General features: G+C 25.7%; 2 protein-coding genes across 8 annotated transcripts in view; one reads left to right on the top strand and one right to left on the bottom strand.

The window, feature by feature from the left end:
- LOC126896987 (adenylyl cyclase 78C-like) overlaps window positions 1-24750 on the top strand; it is a 59295-nt gene that overhangs the window by 5380 nt on the left and 29165 nt on the right. For all 7 annotated transcript variants that reach the window (XM_050670291.1, XM_050670290.1, XM_050670289.1 and 4 more), the window contains one exon: window positions 7058-7120. In XM_050670291.1, the coding sequence (XP_050526248.1) occupies window positions 7065-7120 (56 nt within the window). In that variant the 5' untranslated portion in view covers window positions 7058-7064. The remainder of the gene's footprint in view (window positions 1-7057; window positions 7121-24750) is intronic.
- Window positions 22104-24750, bottom strand: part of LOC126897018 (dynein regulatory complex protein 8-like) — a 5525-nt gene continuing 2878 nt past the window's right edge. Inside the window, exons 3-5 of the mRNA XM_050670358.1 lie at window positions 23430-23553; window positions 23090-23297; window positions 22104-22418 (exon numbers count right to left, since the gene is read on the bottom strand). Coding sequence (XP_050526315.1) covers window positions 22314-22418; window positions 23090-23297; window positions 23430-23553 — 437 coding nt within the window. The 3' untranslated portion in view covers window positions 22104-22313. The remainder of the gene's footprint in view (window positions 22419-23089; window positions 23298-23429; window positions 23554-24750) is intronic.

Genomic DNA, 24750 nt, shown 5'->3' with positions numbered 1-24750 from the left:
TTTATTAATTTAATTTCAAATCCTTAAGATTTGAGATCCTCAGGAATAAAATTAAACCAACGATAACACCATCTCTAAAAAATCTTAGAGTTCCAGTCTTGAATAGAGATATAGTTTTAGTTAAGAAAGTGGGTATGAACGATCATTTACACAGTACTGTAGGTCCATTGTGCGTAGTAGAATTATAGTAATTTGGTTTCTTCACCTAATATTTACTGAAGTATTGGTATCCTTTTTTAGTATTCCTAACACTCTGTATAATAAATAGTGTTAAGTGTCCTATAGACTACTATTTATATACAGTCAGTTCTACTATGTTCAAATGTTTAAAAACGGTTGCACAATCTGTTTATATTCAAAGAATCCTATCTCTCTGATGAACTTAGGTATCTCTTTGGAATTTAATTCCATTTTTTTTCAGGAAAAAATTTTCCCAAGTGTTTAGATATTAATGTAGATATTGTCATATTCACAAATACCCATTGTGTAAAGATGATTAAGGAGATGACCGTGTCTTACTAAAGTAGTCCATTTAGAACAGCACGGAGGCCTCGCTCCAAGGGTGTGTAATTGGAGTAACGCCGTCAACAGCACGGTCGTCTCGCTCCAAGTATTGTACATTGAGTTTCGTCGGCAATAGCACGGCCGTCTCGCTCTAAGGATTTTCTTTGCTCGGAGTGGCGTCTGCAGCAGCACGAACGCTCGCTCCCAAGACTTTTAAAATATGTATATACCGTGTATTTTTACATTATGATAGAATGGATTACTATTATATTAATCATTTTGACTACTTATAAAACTTTGTTATTTAAAAACGATTAATATTTTTTTAGTCATTAAAATGTGTTTATAAGCATTAATAAAATTGAGTCACCATTCGTTGTCCTTCTTAAAAATAAATTGTAGTTAGATATAAATAATGTGAACGTCGATATGAGATTTGCAAGAATCACTGGACACCCAACAATCGAGATGCACGTTCACCAAATCTATTATTTTCTGTGCTTGGCAAGAACACTTGATCTTTGACATGCGTGTAGAGCTTAGAGAGTAATATTGCGAGAGATGTAAAAGAGTGAACTGACGAGCCTTAGCCTTTTTTTACCTTTATATATTATATAAATCTCTTTTTTTGATAATCTCGATTGTTATGTTGTTCAATGTGACTATTTTATTATTAACATATGTATTAGTTATTATTTAATAATCAATACTTAGATTATTAATCAAAAACAAGTAACATTTCACGTGAATTTTGTTTATTATTTTATTATCAGTACGATATTCAACAAGAATTTTTTTAACATAAATTATTTAAGATTTATTTAAAAGTTCGTGAATATTACAATATATCTAAACAAGTTATAAAGATCTCCAAGTAGTATACAGGGAGTTTTAATAAACATTTATGATTATTTGGGTACCACAAAATAACTCGATATTTCTAGCTTCGATGCGAAGCTGAGAAGGTATTAATTTTTTGTATTGTTCTCGACACTAGTACTTTAGTAGTACTTTGAGGGATTATTCAGTGATTCCTATCACTGGCCTTAGTCCAACATATGTATTTTGTACTTTTTATACCATTATCAATTAAACCATTATGTCCTGATACTAGTGTAACTGTTAGTCCTAAGTATAAATGAATCTTTTTTTTTCAACTCCAAAATGTTTAATGTAATGATTTGGAGATAAAGTAGAAATAGGTTATGAGTTTTTCATTATATGTTAATTCAGTATATATCATTTTTCTACATTTCTATTTCTTATAGATACTGAAATTTTCTTTCATCTATGAAAATAATTTGCTGTCATAAACATAAATGCTAATTTAAAAGCCAAAGTTATTTTCAATACGGAAATAGAAAATTATTGACTTTATAATTAAGTACAGTGTACCTACATGCATGTTTATTAACTATTCAACATTCGATAAATGAATCTGTACAGATATTGTGAGATTTGTTACATCCTTGATAATTATAATTTTCAAAAACAAAAATTCCTTTTTTAATAGCCACTACAATTATTTTTCTATTGAAAAAGGTTAATCAACATTTCCTTTCATAGTTCTTTGAAATTACATGTAAAATTTCTATAAAAAGGTCTACCAAATTATCATTTTGTAGATAATTTGCAAATTATTTTAAAATAAAATTTTCATTGATGTACAGCTTATTACATCCGATTCATCCGATTTTCCTTATGATATTATCTTATTGCGGTTCACTTGTTATAAATTGATTATATCCACTCTATAATAAAGCGTCGCATTCAACACCTACGTTCGAATTTCAACATCAAAATCAAATAAAGTTCTTATTCTTCAATTATACTTAAGTATTTTATATATTACACTATTTATCCAAGCTGTTCAATAAAATTTAAAGTAATTGACACTTACACATCATTAGTTTTTATGTTGTATAACATGCGAAATGTATTCTAAAGCAGACCAAGAAAACATGAAAATGTTTTATTTAGTTATTCATTTGTTATTGAACAAGAGTCGTAATATTAATCAAAATATTATCAAAGAATGTTTGTGCTCACAAATACTATTTACAAAAAAAATTAATTTTTCTGGTAATTTAGAAAAATATTTATTTATTTTCTTTTGCTCTTCTTCATAGCAGCTAGTTAAAATAAAATAAATGTATAATTTAACAATAAGATTCTAAATAATAGCAATAAATTTCTAAAAAATTGCATTTGTAATATCGTTTTGATTTTTCTTTCTTAAATCTATCCGAATAAAAATCATATTAAGTTATTCTATTGCTATTAATGGTTTAAAATTCTGTATTGTTTATTTATAGATTATTAGTGAAATTTCTGTTTTATTAACAGAAGTATCAAATGTAATGCGGATTCTGGTTTGGAAATATTTTTTATTGAAACGTCGCGCTCAGGTGGCACGATGTAAAGAATACCCATGTGTAAAGTGTGTGAAATTCAATTTGCGTTCTGAGTGAGCTTAGGACTAGACCAAAAGTGACAATTGTAGTAATAAAAAATAACAGCCTCTCTTAAAAAAATATTTGCAGGATACCAAGTGGGGTAAACTTTTAAGTAAAATTTAAGTAAGATACATATTAGTTTTTTATTTATTTCTGTATTGCTTATTTTTTAAAATAAATGCTGAAAGTTCTCATATCGGGACAAAACATGTACCTTAAGTATTGGTTAGTAAACACATTGAAAAGACAATAGTATTGTACTGGTTTAAAGTAAATCCCACATAAAGTGTCTAAATATCTAAATAAAAAATTCTAATTCTGAAATATATGCACTTTTAAGTGGACTTACATTTAAATCCAACATCTTGAAAATTTTAAATAAATCACGTTTTATATCTGAAATCTAAAGTTCAAAATCTATTCCATATTATATAAATATTCATTTAATAAAAATCTAAATCGTACAAAAAAATTAAATACCTAAATTGTTTTATACTTTGTATAATTTAAATATATTTTAAATAATATAGACAATTCAAACAATTTTTTTATTTAAATAATGAATAAATTGATGAATCTCTTAAACAATTTGTAAAATCAAAGTGTATTTATTTATAAATAATATTAATTTATTGTTATAAATTAAAAGGTTTTAATCTTAAAAAAAGTGACTAATTATTCGCTAAAAGTATTAACTAACTACAAAGCTATAATTATAATATAACTTTCGTTTTTTTATAAGATAATGTAATTGTACCTTAGTAAATTAAAATAAATAGAAAGGGAAGTGAGTTAATATTATTTTTTTGTGATGAATATAATATAAAATACCTAATAAAAGTGTCAATATTTATTGTCGAAGTGTTACAAGTATTGTATTTATAATGAAAAATATAAGTATATATAATCCGACAAGCAAATGTTCTAAATATGAAGTTCCCTGGACAAAATGCAATGAAGTTTACAAAATCATCCCTAACACTATTATGTAAATATGTATTTATTTATTTTATAAAACAATATGGTAGACTGTAAGCATAAATATTATCTATAACTACCCAGAATATTTAAAAAATAAACATTTTTTGCTAATATCTTGTAAAACATTTTTATAGGTAAAAAACTTGTATTGTTTTCATAATTACGTCAATCTAAGTGATTTGTTTAGTTTTAATCTTAGAAAAATTATGCGACCAAAATTCTCTACACTTCTCTACAAAAGCACTAAAAAATAAATTTATAAGCAACCAGCGCTAAAAATTTTTTTAGACATACGTTTAATTTTATTAATAATGTGTATTATGTACACATTACTTTTATCATATTGATTAGCAATTAAAAATATTTATGACTTTTAATTCTGAATTTAAATCAAAATGTATACAATTGTTTTTAATGTTGTTACTATTTGTCATTTTTCACAATAAAATTAATGTTAAAAATGTCTTTTATTAAATATTTTTAATTAGTTATAGATATATGTAAAATAGATTATATCAAAATAACTTTTAGTTACATTATTAGTTTTTGTTAAAATTTATAACTGATATACATCAAATAAAACAAGGTGAAGCATATTTTATTAATCGATGCTCAGAAATAAAAAATGTTAATTTAAGGATTAAAAGCTGGTTATGAATATTAAATTAATTAAAAGTAGTTTATTCTTGTTATGTTTGAATGTAAAAAAATATTTTTGTAAAAAAATTAAGAAAAATTGATAAACACATATAACGTTAACATGTTACCGGATAACATAGAATTAAACTTGTTATTCATATTTAGTTTAAAGCCTATTTTTTAGTCTCATAAAACCATACGATTAAATTAAACAAAACCTATTTGTTACAAATAGTTTAACCAATTTATATAAATTATAACTATTATTATTATAATAGCGCATGGTCAGTTTATAATGTATTTACTCTAATTATCAATACTTTAATTATGATATGTTTAACTTGTTATATAAATCATTCCACCAGTATTCATAATACTGGTGGAATGGTCGTTTAAATAATAAACATAATATAAATTTTCAAATAACTACAAATATTTATGCTTTTTATATGCCAATATAAGCTAATAATAATGTATATTATTTTATAAAGATGTAGCTTAAGCAATAGTAGTATTATTATTTGCATTACCTGAAATATTAATACATTCTTAGCCAAATGTATTTTTTTTTTTTATTCAAGTAAACTTTTTCAAATGCTGTTGTTTCTATTTTGATAAATATATAATTTGAATAAATGTTTAATAAAAAATAATAATAATAAAACTGTATACATAAAATGATATAGTATTCTTTTAAAAAAAAAAATTGTTGGATTAAATTTTTAAGTTATAGAAAAACAGAAATAATAATCATTCATTTAGGGGTGAGGGGAACATTTAATATAACTAGAGTTTAATTTCAAAGTATGCACCTATAAAATAAGTTTTATATTGGGTAAAGGACATTTTTTTCATAGTATTTTGTATCATTGTTTGAGTAATGAATAAAACAGTGGTTTTATTTAATCATCTATTTGAAGCAGGGAAAATTGTATGGAATAAAAATGATAAAACTCATGTCTAAAATTACCCATAAATGTAAAAACTCCAAGAGATGTTAATTTTTAATCTAATAAGACTTATTTTCCTGATATTCTTGATAAATAAATGAAAAATACATTTAGTTAAGATAATGTACCAATACCAATGTATTTTAAGATTAATACTAATTAATATATCATTTACACAACATTTTCATCTTAAATTTAAATCTACACGATTCATTTATTCATTGATGCAATAATATGAATTCTGAATAATTTTATATATTTGGGAGAATGGATTTATTTTATTATACATAGAATTGTCTGAAATTGGTTCTATTTATACAATTTTTAAAATACAAGGATAAAAATACAGTTGTTAAATTTTCTTTCAATATTTTTATATGAAATTCTAAATTCTATCTATGTGGTAATTTAATAACTAGAACAATACTATAGTGTTATTCTAGTTATTACATCTGAAAAAAAACAAATATTTATAAGGATTTGTTTTTTTTTTCATATGTGTGTTTTTTAAATTATACACGTTACGTACTTTTCTATATAAATGTTTGATTAAATTTTACCTAAAATTTAAATGAAAAATTTTATCCATTTTAATGGATATATTTTTTCATTACCAGTAAACTAAAAATAATTATCTTTCAATAATATTACAGTGAATCAAATATTTGAATTAATTTTCCTTTTAAGTTTTTCAACTGAATAGATAATTTTTTGTTCAAAATTCAAATTTTAAAATTATATCTTTTTTTTCTAGTATTAAAAATTTTAATCTTCATAGAAATATTTCATTTACTATATACATATAGTCTTAATTTATACAATATATATATGTCACTCAACTTATAAACAAGAATGATTTGGAAGAGATTTTATAGAAATATATAATAATATTATATTAATAAATTAAATATATTCAAGCTTGGAAAATTATCATTTTATTAATTTTATTGTGATAATTTGTTTTAATTATATACTTTTATTTTTTTATAATAAAACCTTTTTTGATGATTCTTAAATTAGTAAAGTATTATTGTGAAAATAATCATCAAACACATTTTATTTATTAAGAAACAAGTTATTTCACATAAAAATAGTCTAAAGTATTCAATTATATTTTCAATAAATATTTTTCATCGTTAATATCGATAAAGAAAAATTTTCTTTTCCTTCTTTAAGGTGTCATTAAGTAGATACTGCTTTAGATTCTATTTGATGATAAATTAGCTGCAAAACTAGAAATGATGATTTAGAGATTTTGCCGTTGTCATCCATACTGCAAGACAGGATCCATTGTGACTATATATGACCCATACTCTTATTATGCGATTAAGTTGTATATATTTTCATAACATCCAAAAGTTGCATCCTACTTTAGGCCTTAATATCGCGTATGTATGTTAGTATCACCATGATCACAAGGATTAACAAAAACCTACACACTAATACAATACTGTTTAATGTAAAAACAAATAAAATTACATCTTATTACAACAAATATGAGTAGTAAATATATATTTTTTATTGCAGATTGAAAATGACATCTCATACAAGCTCTCTATGTACATTTACAACGAAACAGACCAAAAACAAGTATGTTTATATGATGTAATTTTGAACAAAACATAAAAATTGTAATTTTCTTGATTTAATTGTGAACAACCTTTGTTCATATAATTATGAAATATTATATAACATTTGAGATGAAAAATGCAAAATATTTTTATTATTTACAATAATATTACACTGACAATGTTCTCTATTTATAAATTAATAAATGTGTGGGCAGGTTTAATGAATCGATATTAAAGTTTATTATAAGAATTCAAGTGACGGTAAAAAAAGTTAGGGATCATTATGTCAGTCACGTTTGACTTTATGTAATATAACACACAACTACTACAAAGTTCTATACACGATGACATTATTTTGATAAAAAAAAAATTCAAAAAATCTAAGAATAAAACTTCTTAAGACTTATTCTTTTATTCGTAAGAAATAATTTTATTATTAAAAATATTATGGAAAATATTCAAAGTATATTTTTTATTCTCCTACACAATACTTTATTTAGTATCTTTATACAGCTATAATTATAAACGAGGCATTGGCAAATATTTGGTTGATACGTCGTTATACGTTACTTATATAATTATAATTTGCAATTAAATTAATGGTAACTTTTAAATATTGACAAAAAATAAATTAACATTTGGTTTAAACATATTTTATTTTATATAAATAAAAATTAATTTGATTTCTAATCAAAGTTTCGAAGACAGTAAATAATATGTTTACTGTTAGTAAACATTTTGTTGTTAATTAAAATGTAGACACTACGTAAATTATTATTTGAAACGTTTTCAATAACTACATGACTTAACAAACTCTATAAATATATTTTATTATATAACTAAAAATTAACTGTTTAACATAATAAATGCATGAAATGTATATAACGGAGGATAGTATAATGATTATGTTAAACAAGTAGTCTCGTTTAAATATTAAAATGTCATATTTTTACTTTATCATAACAATCATTTTACACGCCGTTTTCTGTTATACTTATTTAATGTGAAATTTACTAGTTAATTGTAAAGGTAGGTGAAAAATAAAACAGTTAAAAATACAAAATGTAAACAGTTTGCATACAGAGTAAAATTTTTTCTAATAATGTTATACATGTTACTAATTATATAGGCATATAATAACAGCCCTGTTTCAGACAATTGGTATGAGAAGATCATACCGTATCTTATGAGGTGATAAATTTCTAATTAAACAGAACACACATCATTTATGATTGATCCAGGTTTGCCTCGTTATGTCACGTAAGAATTAAGACCAATGATTGAAAACACTGAGTTAAGCTCCAGATCCTTTATTGAAATCTACAACAATCAGCGACGAATTATTTTCTTTTTCGTACATATCAAAAAATAAAAATACAAAACAGATAAAACTTGAGTTTTAAGCTAAGTAATTTATAAATAGAGCATAAATCGGGAATATAATTTAATTAAATGTTAATGAATCCCACTCACGTAAGCGAAGTAAACTTCATCACTTAATTTCCTACGATAATTAAAATTATACAAATTGCAACTTTTATAAACATGTACCCGAATGTTTGGCTTTAAGCCAAAACAAAAAGCAAGACTAAGTATTTGTTGAAAAAAATTTAAAATAGCATCCACTGCACTATGTGAGATTTTAGGTTCAGATTATTAAACGAAACACGCTTAAGTGTGGAAGAAAGGCTATTTGTTGTAAGCAAATAATTAAGAGATGTTTAGTTTTTTTGTTTTTGACTATTTTTCAATTCAAAACGTTTACATTTAAAGAAAATTTGATTAAATATTTATTTTTTTAACATTTTAATACTATAGTGTTTTGTAATTTCATTTGAGTTCAAACGGGGTTTGCTTGTCAAGTTAAAATAGTATCAACAATCAATAAGTCAGATAAACCTGAAATATTTTTAACTTTAATACTATTCCGTGTTATGTTACATCATACTTTTATGCTTATTAGGTCAAAACATCGATACATCGAGAAGCTAAATATTAAGGCTGTTAAGTCAAATTGACAAAAATGATTTGGTTCATTTAACAATTTCTAAATCAAACAAAAAGCCTTTGTTTAGAGGTTTAATACGTGCGAAAAATATCCAAACAGAGTTTATGGTTTTCGTTTTAACGGAAAAGAAGAAACATTTTAGAATAATTTATTTAAATCGTATCGCTGTCAATTTAAAATGTTACAATAGAATGAGCTCGTCAGCTCGTTATAATGCAATTAAAACAAATATTTACTGTTTTCTTATGTCACTTCAAATTCATTCCTATTAACTTGAGTTTGTTTGTAGTTTTACGGAGAAACATATTTCATCATCTTAGAAAAAAAATAGTGTTAAATTTGACACAATGAAACTCTTAATTAAACGTTTGATGAAAAAAGACATATATTTGGTTTTTGCATTGTTTTTAGTTCATCAAGTAAAATAAATTAATTCCTCTACGATAGACTTTATTAAAACTATTCTTTTTTTTGTAACGTCAAAATCTTTAAAACTCTATTTGGCCTAATATATTTCATTCGTGTTTATTAAAACTTCACAAAAATAACACTTATTTATATTTTGATGTATTGTATTAAGTAAAATATTAAAATCAAAAAAATGTTATTATTTAAAATGTATTCTGTGAATACATTTTAAATAATTTTTTCATGTTGATTACGTATTTTATAAATTTCACTCTGCAAATTAAACACTGATATTAATTTGACTCTTTACGCCGTCTGATGTATTAGTGTCTAACTGACTAGGAATCATTATAAAGGTAGCCGTATCGATTGGAGCCAATTCAAAAACTTTAGTATCCTAAACATTCAATACCTCCAACACAATACTGTCTTAGTATCTTTCAAGTACTAACTTGTATTTAAAAGTCTTAGCGAGTTATTTCTTAAAATTAAAAATGTATTAACAAGAGAAAAATGTAAACGAACCATTATTTTACTAAAGTTTAATATAGGGAAAGAAATTTTGACTAACAAAATGAGTTTATACGAAGTGCCAGAGGCAATGTTATGATGTGAGCAATTTACTAACAAAGTAAGACAGCTGTTGTAACATGTAACAGACTGTATCTTGTGTCAATTTTCATTTTTAAACTGTCAGTTTCTTTTCAAAGAGAACGACAAACCGTCAAATGCAAATACAACAATATTATACAAATGTTTATGTCTAGGAATTTAGTCTAATAAATTAACTCGTAGTAAAATTGGTAAATGAAATTGATTTTTTTAAATAGTAAAACTTAACAATAGAAGTTTTTTAACAATACAAGTAGAATAAATATTTTACAATTATTTTCGACATCTTAGTTTTAGTATTGTAGGGTTAAATTTTAATAGGGGTAAGATGTAACTTGGGTATTTTTAAAATGTTTCTATAAAGTTCTAATAGATGTCATTATATTCATAAGTAAAAAATATTAGTGATTACCGAGTACCCATCTCCGAGTATTTGCCGAGTACTCTTTTTTTTTTTTTTTAGACTATGCTTTTACCCGGTACTCGATTTGTAAGCATTTTTTTACGCAATTTTTACTGAGTACTTGGTTAGTACATGTATTTACTATTCGAAATATTTTTAATAAATATTTTATAAAAGTTTTTATAAATATCACAAATTATTTTGTTAACTGGGTCTTTCTATCATTATTGAAGTGCCTATTGTCATATATTTGGTTTTTCACTTAATATTAAAAATGTTTTTTGGCTCTGTAGAAACCCCCCATATGCCCATGACACAGGGGTCCAAAGTCCCGATTTACCCCGTGTCTCCCAAAACCTAGTGCCGATATTATTTGAAATAATGTTCAATAGGTTACACATTATTATATAGATACATACAGAATATTCAGTAAATAAGAAGTAAGTTATAAACAATGAGAACAATAGAAATCCGTTTCCTTACTTAACAAGATATATAATTTTATGATATTTCTTTAATATAATATATTAAAATAATTATTATATGATTGTAGAACTTTAATCTTTTTAATTTAAAAATTATATTTATTTTTGAGTGAGCGAAGGTTCTTAAGGTAACTTAAAACTTAAAGTGATACTAGTGTTTTTTTTTTGGTTTGAGTTTAATATTGTTACTTAAAATGTACTAGAGTGATAATTAATTATTATTATACATCATACTGAGATGTTATATGTTTAAATATTTTGATAATTTCGACCCTTAGATCTGAACTACAACAACTCAAAAAATAAAGTATATATAATAATTAATATAACCAATATACAGGGTGATTTTTTTATCATAACCCACTCAATTACTTGCAGAATAATAATAATTTAAACATTTTTTTTTTTTATTATCTTTAGTTACACATTATTCTTGAATTTTTAACTATGTAATACTTTTTAAGTTCATCCCTTATGCCTTGGAAGGGGGTCAACTTTGTTTTTTTAAATGGTAACACATATTTTTAATTTAATAAAATGTTTGAGTTTTTAATTTAATAGTAAATGGCATTTGAATTTTTAATATAACTTAATTCGTTTATTAGATATAATCATTTAAAGTTTCAAATTTTTGAATTAATATACAGGTATAATACACAAGGGATTACAAATACAGGTAGCTAATTGGTTTTTTATAACATCGATATTAGCAGGTACACAGCATTGTTATTATCAATTGTAGTAAGGCACATTGTTATGAGTTTATAAATACACTAACTGACAATACAGAAAGTATATCTATTGATAATCATAATTGATAATAAACAATCCGTGACTGAGACAGCAATGTCATAAAAATCCAATTAGCTACCTGTATTTACAATCCCATGTGTATTATACATGTATATTAACTCAAAATTTTGAAACTTTAAATGTTTATATCTAATAAGCTAATAAAGTTATATTAAAAATTCAAATGCCATTTACTATTAAATTAAAAACTCAAACATTTTATTAAATTAAAAATATGTGTTACCATTTAAAAAAACAAAGTTGACCCCCCTCCAAGGCATAAGGGATGAACTTAAAAAGTATTACATAGTTAAAAATTCAAGAATAATGTGTAACTAAAGATAATAAAAAAAAAAAATGTTTAAATTATTATTATTCTGCAAGTAATTGAGTGGGTTATGATAAAAAAATCACCCTGTATATTTGTTTAGAGCTTAAAAGTATGTTACAAAAAAAAAACAATATTATCTATCTATTGTTTAAAAAAAATTGTTCGAGACATAATTTGTTGAGATATTGTTATAAATAGTGTTACAACAGAACCGGTCTCCATTTGTCTACTTAGACTTCGTCATGAATAAACAATATATATTATCTGAAAAATATATGTTTGTTTAATACACTTTTTTTATAGATTTTTATTTTCTATGCAAACTATGAATTTATCATTTATATATTTAGACTAAAAGTTCATTATTGAGTTTTTTTGCCAAATTGTCAACATTAATAAAAAAATATAAAAGTGCTAAAAACTATAAAACTCAGAACTAAACGGAACTTTTTAATTGTTATCAAAAACAGAAAACAAATAATTATCTAACTGGATATAAGATATTTACAATTTAACTCTCTATTGCTTAAGTGTTATTAAGATTAAAAAAAAATCGAATTATTCAGTATTTCATTTCCAATTTTCTTCGCTGAATAATTATCAAATAGCACGTGGCTATAACCGCGATGCTTATACGCTTTATTGTACAAGTACCACTTTATCAAAAATAGTTTTAGCAATTCGTTTAGCAACGAATGAAATCACTAGAACAAAAAAAATTCACTGGAGCGTACAGTGTTGATATTATAATTTTAAACGTGTAAAACACAAATATATTGAATTAAAATTCGTTAACTGCAAGATTACCGTGCTGAATAGAAATTTTACTTTTAATAAATTCTTCTTCTAATTAATAAGAATCGTAATGTATAGAACGGAATTGGTAATTATCATAATACCTGCAAAAAATAACTAGTTGTTAGTTTTTACAATTTACCTAAATAAAACACAACAAATAATAATTTATTCGCGTGAACTGCTTTGAATTTCCAAAGAAATTCTAATTTAGCATAAATAAATACTTAGTGGCTTTTTAATGACCCAAAGGTGTTTCTCAAAGTCGTTAGAAATTTATTTATTTTCTTTTACACTAAAGATTCTTTTATGAAGCGCGAATAATAATTGACGAATTTGAATAAATTCAAATCGAATTTGTCTTTGGACCAAATGAAATATGTTAGTCAGTTACTTCCAATCTGACAACACTCGGCGCACACTTACAACGTCGCGATGACTTCAATGTTTAAATAAGTTACTAATAAGTATTAGAAATATTTTCGTTCTCAGTGCAATTTTCGGCTATACTCGACACGTTATTTCATCTGGTCCAGTGACTTTTACTTGAAGAAAATACACCCCAGTTGCGTCTAAGTAAGTGTAAATTACGAGTCCGGACAAACACAGTATATGATGTTATTCTATTGTGTCCGTGTACGATCCATTAGGTCGGGCAACGTTATTTTTTTGCGTGTGCGCTATAAAACATTAACTGTCTCCGACACATAATATCGCCTCCCATTTTATTGTTTTATTTTTAACTTTCCGCCGGAGTCTGGGAATGCCACACATAATTCTCGGCGTTTTAATCGCAGTACTCATAAACGATTATACGCGTTTCTTAACGTCATTCTCGAAAGTCGCGCTGTAAAATGCACGTCGTGTGCCTTACCTCGGCGCTAATGGCTGCCACCATAAAACCACAAGAAGTCTACCAAACCGGCGCCGGTCAAGGAAGTTCCCCGTCGTCGCCTCGCCATCGCAGCCAATCGCTGGTTGCCATTTCGGGTAATCATATTTGACATTCGAATCACTTGGCCAATATGTTCATCAGCCGTCTCGAAATTATTGATCAGTACAAGTAACGCGTTAGAAATTATACAACCACTACTTCAAATAGAAAAAACGCATTTCATATAAATTTGTTTTGGAAACCAATACGTTGTAAACGCCCAGAGGTGATATGCGCACGCAATGAAAAACAAAATAATTGAATAAGTGGATAAAAAATAAATATTTACAGGGTTGTCGTATAAAACGATAACACTGACAAATAATCTTCGGCAAAACTTTGTTAAACTTTTACTTTCTCTTAAAATATGTATACTGAGATTTTTTTTCTTAGAATTTCTTGTCGCTAATTATAAACTGTTCAGCATAATTGTCTACTTAGTCTTGTTTATCGAAAGTCGAGTAGCTCGGAAAGTTATTCTCGATTTTTCGTCTCATTCAATTTATAATTTATCTAATGAAATATTTATGACCGAAATATTCCTCGAGTTAATACTGCGACTTACAATTGTCATTCATTAGGATGACCAGTCATCCCGAAAACGAATGGTAATAAGGAGTGTAAATGTTTTGATTGATAAAAATCGATTTGAAAATATCAGTTTTATCATTACTTCTAATACGACGCATCACTGCGTACAATGAACGGCAAAATGGATTTTCTAAACTGTAATTTTGACATGGATAGTTACAAACGCGTACTGACATATTCGTTATATATATTTGACAAGTTAGAATTACCTTTGCTTGACATTATCGCCATCGAAATATACAACACTAATGCTGGTTAAGGTTGAAAAGCACGTAAAGTGATAGAACACATTTGTCTTGTTATAACATTTAGTTATTTATTTGTTTTTGCGAGCTCATGTATTACAAGGTGAATGATACACAAAGTAAAACACTTTAAGTAACAAATCTGATCTGCGTGTGAGTTTTGGTAACTGTAAAAAAAAAGTAAATAGTTTAAAAGGTGTTTATTTTTTCCTGTTATTTTCCAGAGAGCAAAAATGAGAAGAAAAAAAAAAGGGAACAATATTAAATCTAATATTGACATTGAAAATTATAGGATATAATAAATCTATTTCGTTGAATAGTGATTGATGATCATCTGAACATTTTATCATAATTATTACTTCTCTCGTTCAACGTATGTGACAAATGCGAATAAATAACTCATATTTTTTTACCAATGTCATAAATTTCATTTAAAAACTAAACATTGATTCGAAATCTACTGTTAATTGAAAAAAAAAACTTCTAACGGCCATAATAACACGACATTTATTATTCACGACATGATATTGACTTTTGTATTATTCATATAGAACGAGAATCCACCAAAAAAAAATAATTTTATTGAAGTATGATTTCAAGTACGTTGGTTTATAACAAAAATTCAATTTGCAAAAGACATTCAAAGAGAATATATACCCGTAGAATAAATGTAGAGTAACTGGAGTGAATGGATAGCAACGAAGGTTTCCTTCTAATTAACAATGCGTAAAGCATTGTATTCAACTAATACAAGTAATCCTTGTATTCAATTATTTAGATATCTTTTTAATAGGAGTTTATTAGACGTTGAAGTAAACTTAGAAATGTTTCTTCATAGATAAGACTTTGATAAATTTAGAACAACAACTTTTATTAAACTTTTGGGCTTATTAACAATATCAAACAAATATGATTTAGTGAACAAAGAAGAAAAACAGTAGTTTTACAATTGCTTTGTTAACTAATAAAATAAAGAGGTTATAAAATAAAACGTGGATATTATACCTAACATTTATTTGTTTATATTTTATAACTCAATTTCGCTCAAATTATATCGATAAATATAATTTACTGTATTACAATTTATTTTGTGATATTAGATTAAAATAAACTGCGCAAACAACTTTATTGATAACTATAAAACGCAACTCGAAGAAAAAACACTCTCCAAAATGATTAGCAATTAAGTTATTTAATTTTTGCAACATTGCAAAAATGATAAAAAATATCTAAAGACTAAGCTGAGATTTATTTATCGAAGAAATAACAATCTACCTTATTTACTGCTTTTATATAACAACCACTTATTTAATAATCTTTAATGATCTTTTTGTTGCTATATTGCGCTCAAGTTAACATTATGTATAGTTATCTAAAATTGATACTTGCCGCTGTAAAATAATGTCATAATAATTATTAGTTTTATTAAACCTAATGCAAATGTGAAATATTAAGTACGTTAACATAATCATGTACCGATAACGATAGATATTTATTAGTATCATAGAATATAGAAAAAATAATACGTGACGGGACAACAGGGACGTAGCCACCATATCATTGCGCTGCTTGAGTATCGGTTTCGACGTGAAATGCACGACACTCAATTGCGCCTAGCCAACGCTACCGGCGTGGCGGTAATTGTCACAAAAATAATGAACTACTTCTGAGTCCCTGGTACCATATTCAAAAATTTTCACTCAGCTACCACAGCTAACGCCGGTAAAATAGTAAACACCTTCTGAATTCCTAGTACTGTTTTTCGTTCTTACGGGGGAGTATTGCGTGAGGTCGCTCGAGCGAATATTTGACGTCACGTAAATTAAGTTGCCTATTTTAAACGCCTTCTCAATCTCATGCTCTAATTCTTTTACAAATTCCACATTATTCTATTTTTACTGAACTTGTTGATAGTGTAAGCTTTTACGGTAAATCATATGCGTACCTTAATATTTTTATCTAGTGACATTTAAATGAGTTTAAAAAGCCGCCGCTTCAGTGTATTGTTTTTTAATAAAGTCCGTTAATCGTAAAATAACTTTTTCAGATTTATAACTAACTTTGACTACTTGAAAAAACAGTTCACTCAAAATAAATCAATAATATTTTCGTCTAAAGGTTAAAAGTAATTTCAAGTGCCATTTGAGAGACTTATAATTTCTACTGAATGTCTTGAGTTATCGAAAAAATCAATTGAATATATTCAGGATAAACACAATAATTATATATGAGTATTGTTGTCATTCATTTGTTGCGGTTCATACTCGTTTACGGTTAAAGAAGTTATGATTATTTCTTTGGTCTTTTCAGCGTGTCATTGAGTGTATATTACGAGTATCCTAACTATCTTGACTTCATAAGCGAATTTTTATCGTTTAATACCGTTTAACATACCCAACTACAATTTTTGAAATATTCAATTGTATCAAAAGGAATTTAAATCCAAGTGCCGAAAATAATACGAAATAAAATTTAATTAAAATTACTTATATTAGTCAAAGAATTTAAATTCTAAAAATTTAGTTTATTTTCAAATCCGCTTTTAAATGAATCAAGTATTTAATCGAAAACATAATAGATAATTTTTTAACCAAGTCAAAGTTTTGACAATGATAAATTACACCTGGCAAGTTTCGTTGTTATTAACGAATCCATTTAGTATGTATCCAGCGTATCATACAAAGTGAGGTTACAAGTTTTCTTCGGGATCATTTTTCCCCCACAAAAATTAATTAGCACTAACCAATGAGCTGTAGTTCACACACGTAATTTTGTAAAATAATTATCTATTATTTTTCTTTCGGCAATATAAATTTAACAGACCTTGTGTGCTTCGGATTTTTTATGTAATCGAAACACTTTTGAGTTATGATTTGTCTTATTATACCTGAAGTATTTAAACTGATACGTGCCATTCATAATTTATTTAACATTATCATTTATCAAAATTATATACTAAAAAATGTTCAAATGTTATTACACTTTCGTGCAATATTTTAATCATCTATTTTTATAATATTTTTTTACTCTCTATTTCTAAAACAAAGTTTATAAAATTGAGTCATAATTGCTGAATAAAATTGAAACTTTTATTGTGTACAATAAATTAAGATAATTTGAACTTACCTATTTATTAATATTTTAAATTTGATAACAATATAAATTGAATTTTATAAAATATTTGAGCATAAATAACATCAAACTGGAATCAGTTTTGAACTAACGATTTTTGAACGGGAGAGTTATCATAAAGAGATTAATACCAAAATAATTTGTTTTGTAGCTTTTGGTGATATTTTTACATAAAATGTAAATCTGTAAGGATAATAGGGGAGGGAAGCTTAGTGTTGAGAACGAAATTATGTTGCTGCAATTATCTACAGCGGCAAAATCCTAAAAACTTTTAAGACCCCTGGTAAATTACTTTATTTATATATTTATTAAACCTTACATCTACTTCTAAAGTAGTAATAAAAAACATACCAATGGAGCATAATCATTGTGTAATTCAAAATATAGGTATATATTTATGTATACCTATATTATACATATAGCTGTGTACAGAATTTAACCAAGTGAAATACGCTGTAACCTTACTTTAAACAAATTAATCAATAATAATATTATTATTGGTTGAGTAATTTTAAAATACAGTAAACACTTATTATTCAACATCAACCTTATTTTAATTTTACCATAAATATTTCAACATTAAAACGCTAAAACGTTTTATGTCACCTAATCAAAATTCCAAAGTTTAGCCGCAGTTTATATTCTTAATTCTTAAATGTCATAATTTTGGTCAGATTCCAATTATTTTACTATGTTTAAATTTACAACTTCTCACAGAAATATATCACATGCATTTTTATATAAAAATAAATCTTATTTTTTATTTTAACGCTTGTGATTAGGTACCTGATTTTAATTTTAATATTACTTTATGTTAAAAATAAACATTAAGCACGCATTAAATAAAAATAACTTGTTGAATATATCCAAAGAAATAAATTACTCAGTGTAAAACAACTATAATACCGTATAACACATTGCTTTGTATAATTTATTAGAATTATTAACTTGCATGTAGTAACCGTATAGTTTTACTTCATAAAATACGTTTTCTAAAAAAAATGTGTATATACTAAATTATTACATAATTATATAATTCAAAACAATATATTGATATTCAGCATTTCTATGGCTTCTTAATGTTTTGCATTTCTATTATTACTTAACGTTTACCTAATTTTATGGCTTCATAATAATTCTTCATGTCTATAGCTTCGTAGTATTTTTAGTTTTTGCACTTCTATGGCTTCTTAAATTCATACTTTTATGGTTTCATATTTTTGTTTTACTCATTTTTATTGCTTTATGATGTTTTACATTTCTTTGGCTTCGCCATATTTTTGTTTTTCGCATTTTTATGGTTTCATATGATTATACATTTCTTTGATCTCACAATGTATTTTTTTTGTTTTCATTTCATTGGCTTCATAATATTTTTGTTTTTCTTATTGTTTGCATGTTTTAGCTTCATAACATTTTTGTTTTTTTTTGCACTTCTATAACTTCTTAAAATTTTTGCATTTTTATGATTACAAACTCGTGTATTTTATTTGGTAGTTTGATATTTTTTACGCGTATCAAATTAAAGACCGTTTTGAATTGATATGTAAATTTATAATAATCCATTCACTTTTATAAAGTACTTTGTCTCCAAAACAATTTTTTCCGAATACTCCACCCGGCTATCTGTACTACCTTAATGAAGCAAGCAACAGCTAGTCTAAGCTAGGCAAAACCTAATAATTACATAAGTATTTATAGAAATTTTTAAATAAAATATATTAAGATATTATTTCATCCTGTTTTCAGCGCGATTTGAATATACCATATCTATAATTAAATCTATAATTAAGATAAGTATAATAATATGAGACAAGAGAATAATAACCTTCGAATATTATGTGTTCGAACAAATATATATGTTTCTATAAATAAATATACATGTCAACAAAAGCATAATATGCTTTTTTTGATATTTTAATATAAGAACGTGAGTGCATTTTACTAAATTCTAACAAACGCATATATTGATTCTCGAACATACAACTGTTAGAGCTTCTCATTAAAATTTACTTACTTTAAAATATGCGATATTATAATTTATTAAGGTAAAAAAAATGTGTAATACATACATATGACCATGTCATATCATATATTTACATTATTTTTCTTAATTATTGCAATTATTTTTTAAATTGATATTATATCGCTTAGTATTTTATTTGATGCCCATAAGTATAACAGATAATCCTATGCGAAACAATATTTATAATTGGTTAAATTAACTCTTCATTTTTATTTTTAAAATATAGGGGTAGGCAATTAATTTGTAAAACAGATGATTAAAAAAAACTATTTCCAAAAACAAACAAAAATAAAATAACAAATATATTCTCAATACATAAAAATATGCCAGTTTATTAGAATTTGGTATTCTCCGATATTCGATAAGTAAATCAAGTACACTTACAAGCGGAAAATGAGACAAGTTTCTTTGTATATACGGAGATAATAATGAAAATACAAAATGTTAAAAACTGGTATTAAATATTTTTGACGGCTCAATTTTATTACTCTTTAAGGGCAAGATTTGGACCTCGGGCCACCTATTGCCAATCCCTTTAAACATAATAATATATGTAAAGGTATAGTATGTCATATTATACTAAAATATGTGTAAACTTAGGAGTATACGAGAAGTCATAAATAGGACATAAGACATCAAACTCTCTTTGATTAATTATTCACAATGATTATTGTATGTATATCTAGTTAGTAGTATATTGTTTAAACTATTTGAATGTATTACTCCACTAAATCATTACGAATAAGATAAATTGAAGTAATTCATTTATCAAAATAATTATTCACTAATCCATATTATATAAAAAGGAACCTCAAAGTAATCCTTTTCCCATTTCTCGTAGTATTTCTCATTAGGATTTTACTCAAATATCACATTCCAATTAAGCATTGATGATATATTTCATTGGTTTCTTTGAATTTTTAGACTCAAATTTCTATATTTCTTTATTCATTTAATCCCAATAGATAATTCATAATGAATACAAGTTAATGCTAAGAGATCGTTTTTATTAATTGTTTTACTTATTAAAATTGAACATGACGAAATGAACACGCATTTATTTTTAAATTATGTGTCAAATTATAAAACAATTTTTTTTTCGTTAATTAAACTACAATTAAGGCTATTTTGATGTGGATAAATGAGTTTTTAAAAACAATATAAAGTACATAATGTAAATACATTTTCTTTTACCTCTCAGCAAAACATTCAGTGAAAATATTAATAAATAAAACCTCTTTATATCCCCAAAGGATTAAAATTTACTTTCATTGGCTCGTGTTGTAAATATCGTTATAATAGTAGAATACTACAAATAGTACCATGGTCGACATTTTAAAAATACTTCTAATTCTTAAATAAAAATGTTATCTCAGTTATTTTTATCATGCTTGATTATTTTATTTTATTTGAAAACGATTTACCAGCAGCTACAATTTTTTGACGAACATGGTCCCCAAGATTTTTATTTACTTCTTTATATTAGATATGTGAGTACATTAATTTATTTTTTCATTGAAAAATAATTGAAATTTTAATTGTATTTTGTCAAAATTTATAGATAGTTTTATGGTGAAAAATAACCTAATAAATAAGTTAAAAAAAACAATAAATAAAACATAGTCATGTCCGGGCAGCTGATATCAAGCGAAAAACGTGAAAGAGGAGGTAAAAAATAGCTCCAAGTTTTTAATACATTCTCCATGGGTATTATATTAAAAATATTGGTTTCATGTTAGTTTTAAAGTAGAAACAGTATTTTTTTGCTTGCCAACCACCACTGCTATTATTTGATAGTTATCAAGTAAATTGATGATTACGACACGTGAAAAATGTTTATTTTATATAATAAAAAAATTCATAAATACAAAACTAATATTAAAGATTTCAAAAGTAATTACTTAACAACGTATATATCAAGTATAAATCATAGAAATGTGAATTTGATGTAAATATAATGATAAGATATTATCTCTTTCGTTGGACCAGATTTTAAAATAAATCAAAATATAAATGACAATAGCTCCAAAACTAGGTAATTGCTGTCTTCAAGAATTTTATGTATCACAGCGAATAACTTGACCATTTTAGGCAAAGTAAATATTGTAAGTTTTCGAGAAATAAACAACACATTCTTAAATAGAAACGTTTTAAAGTTTCAGTACTTCAAGAAGTCTAGGGTATTGCAAAATTATTCATTCAATTCTAACAGTTGTGTATTTTAAATAGCATTAGCCGTTAAGCATTTCATTGAATTTTATTCACAAGTAATTATTTTGGTTTTACAAAGACATTCTATTATTTAACAGTATATGTTTCAATCGCCTGGTTTATGCTTAGGTAGAATGAAAAACATATATTTTTAATAATTCGTAGAATATTAAATTAATTAATTTATTCTTATTTTTAACACTAAATTCTATAATATCTATCGGTTGAATATGATTAGTTCACAATTTATTTTGATTTTGACCCAAAAGTTGTTTTAATACTGCATCCTTTTCGTCTAATTTGTCAACTGGTATTAATGCGTATATGTCCGTTTTAGTTTTGCCCTGTCAAGTAAATACATTACATTATATAATATGAAATAACGGCAAAAATGTTCACCATGGCATCTCCATTTTAATCGATTGTACCCGTAAGGTCAACGACATAATGTTATGTCCGTTGGACATAACGTTCAAATGACCAACATCCGACTACTGCTGGACTTTTGAAAATAAAAACATTCCACAAATTACTCAGGGTGAATAATAGTAAAAGAGAAATAAAGCTAAAAAATTTATGGCAAGAGTCGAATGTTGTTTTTTTTTTTATTTTTGGTTGCGCCACGGTCAGGTCGCGACAAGGATTAAGACGCAACAGTGTTTTTTTGAAGCCCAGTCACAGGGGTTTGCGTGTTTTAATGGAGTTTTTCTCTTGAACGCTCGTTTATCGCATTTCTCGTGATAATTATTGTTAGAAAGCAAAGCGTGGTACATTTCCCCCTGCAAAACAAGTTTATTTGTCGCATTTATCACTCTTACAAATTAAATTATACTATACTGACATTCATTTCGTTGTTAAAAATCTCATTTACGTAAAAAAATAAACAAATGATTTTGTCCGGCTTTTTCAAACAGAATTGTCAATTTAAAGCTTTCTTAAATTATACACCGGAACACGTATTAATCAAAGATAAGTAAAGTGTTTGCGAGTAATGCGGAACTTTTCAGTTGATTACCAGTAACTTGTTGATCCACGTGTCATAATATATACACTCATTATCAGGATCGTAGGATGATTTGATAGCATAGGCTATTTCGTCATCATCGAACGATTCGCCGCCTTTTAAAGCAGTTTCAATTTCTTCGATGGAAAGTGAACCTTTCCGGTCCATGTCCAATAACTGAAACGCTTGAAGAAGTTCAATGGCCGTACCCGGTCTATACCTAAGTCGTGATGAATTATTATACTTTTACTGTTAAACAAACACAATCAATATCTGACAATCTACACTTTTTACTTATACAAACACTTGCAATTTATTATATTTTAAATGTAATAGAGCAAACACAATTTACCTGAATGCTCGAACCTGCATTTCCATATGTCGCATAAAAACATTAATTTTAATAATTTTTGGATATTTTGGATTTACAACCTCTTTTGCGAATTCTTTCAACTCCAATTCACTTGGTACACATCCTAAATCATGACAAATATTAATATATTTGAGCTTAGTTATCTAAATTATAATCGAAAAAAATCTTAATATTTAACTTGATTATTATATTTATATACATTATTTGTTGGAAAATGGTTATAATTTAAAAATGACAAAACCAAGAAACTTTAGATGGTTGTTCTATATATTTATAAAAAATCATAATTAGGTACTCATTTCTGTAATTCAAAACTTGAATGCCAACTTTTCATTTAAACACACCTTATATAATGTGTTTAAATGCTTTATTCGACAACGTTGAACTTTCTCTTTCCATTCCAACTATCCTATTTACTATGTGCGTGTCATGCATATCATTTACCCTAATAATATTGCTGATTTCCCTATAGAGCAAAAGCTATTCAATTAGTGAATTTTTTAATGGATATTTTTCATTAAGCTTAATATTTACCATACAATAAAATTACATAATTATTAACACTTACTAGTACTTATTGAATTATATTTTCTCTAACAAACGCTTATTTACTTGTTTCAGTTAAATACTTAATTATACTATAGTAATAACTTAAAAATTTAGAAGGTTTTTTTATCTATGAACCTAGAACGGCTGATTTGGGGTTACGCTGAAGAAATTCCTGGGATTTTAAATTACTGTTACAAATTGTTATTTTCATAACAATGTTTTTAACAAAGGTTACAAACTTAAATCCGCCGTAAAAAAATCTTAGATTCTCCAATGCCGTGACGATAGCAGTAGTAAAAATTGTATAACAATAATGTAATACATTTAAATTACTATACCCAAAATAATTGACTGATGATATGATGTAAACAAAACAAATATTTTTTTATGTTATGCTTGACTATATTAATAAAAACCCAGCACAGGGGGGTCGCGGCACAGTGGTGACGTGGCATAGATGGATCAAGTATAATGATATCTGACAGTGATTAAAATCACTATAAAAAAAAAACGCTTCGATGCAAATCTTTAGATAGTGTTTAATTTTAAAAAATTGGTGGATTATTCCAAAAGCTACATGATCTGCTAGTTCATTATTAATATCCTAATTAAGATAAAGTATGTCGAATGAAAAAGGGATTATTAAAAAATATTATTTCTCATAAAAAAATAATGTTGATCCATACACTTTTCAATATGTCATAGCATTATAAAGTTAAAAATGTAAAAAATAAAATCGAGAATTTTCACA

The sequence above is a fragment of the Daktulosphaira vitifoliae genome, unplaced genomic scaffold (genome assembly GCF_025091365.1).
Source record: "Daktulosphaira vitifoliae isolate Bord-2020 unplaced genomic scaffold, ASM2509136v1 Scaffold_1, whole genome shotgun sequence".
Taxonomy (NCBI): domain Eukaryota; kingdom Metazoa; phylum Arthropoda; class Insecta; order Hemiptera; family Phylloxeridae; genus Daktulosphaira; species Daktulosphaira vitifoliae.
The sequence above is the reverse complement of the archived record's forward strand: the minus strand, read 5'-3'. Positions and strand labels throughout refer to the sequence as shown.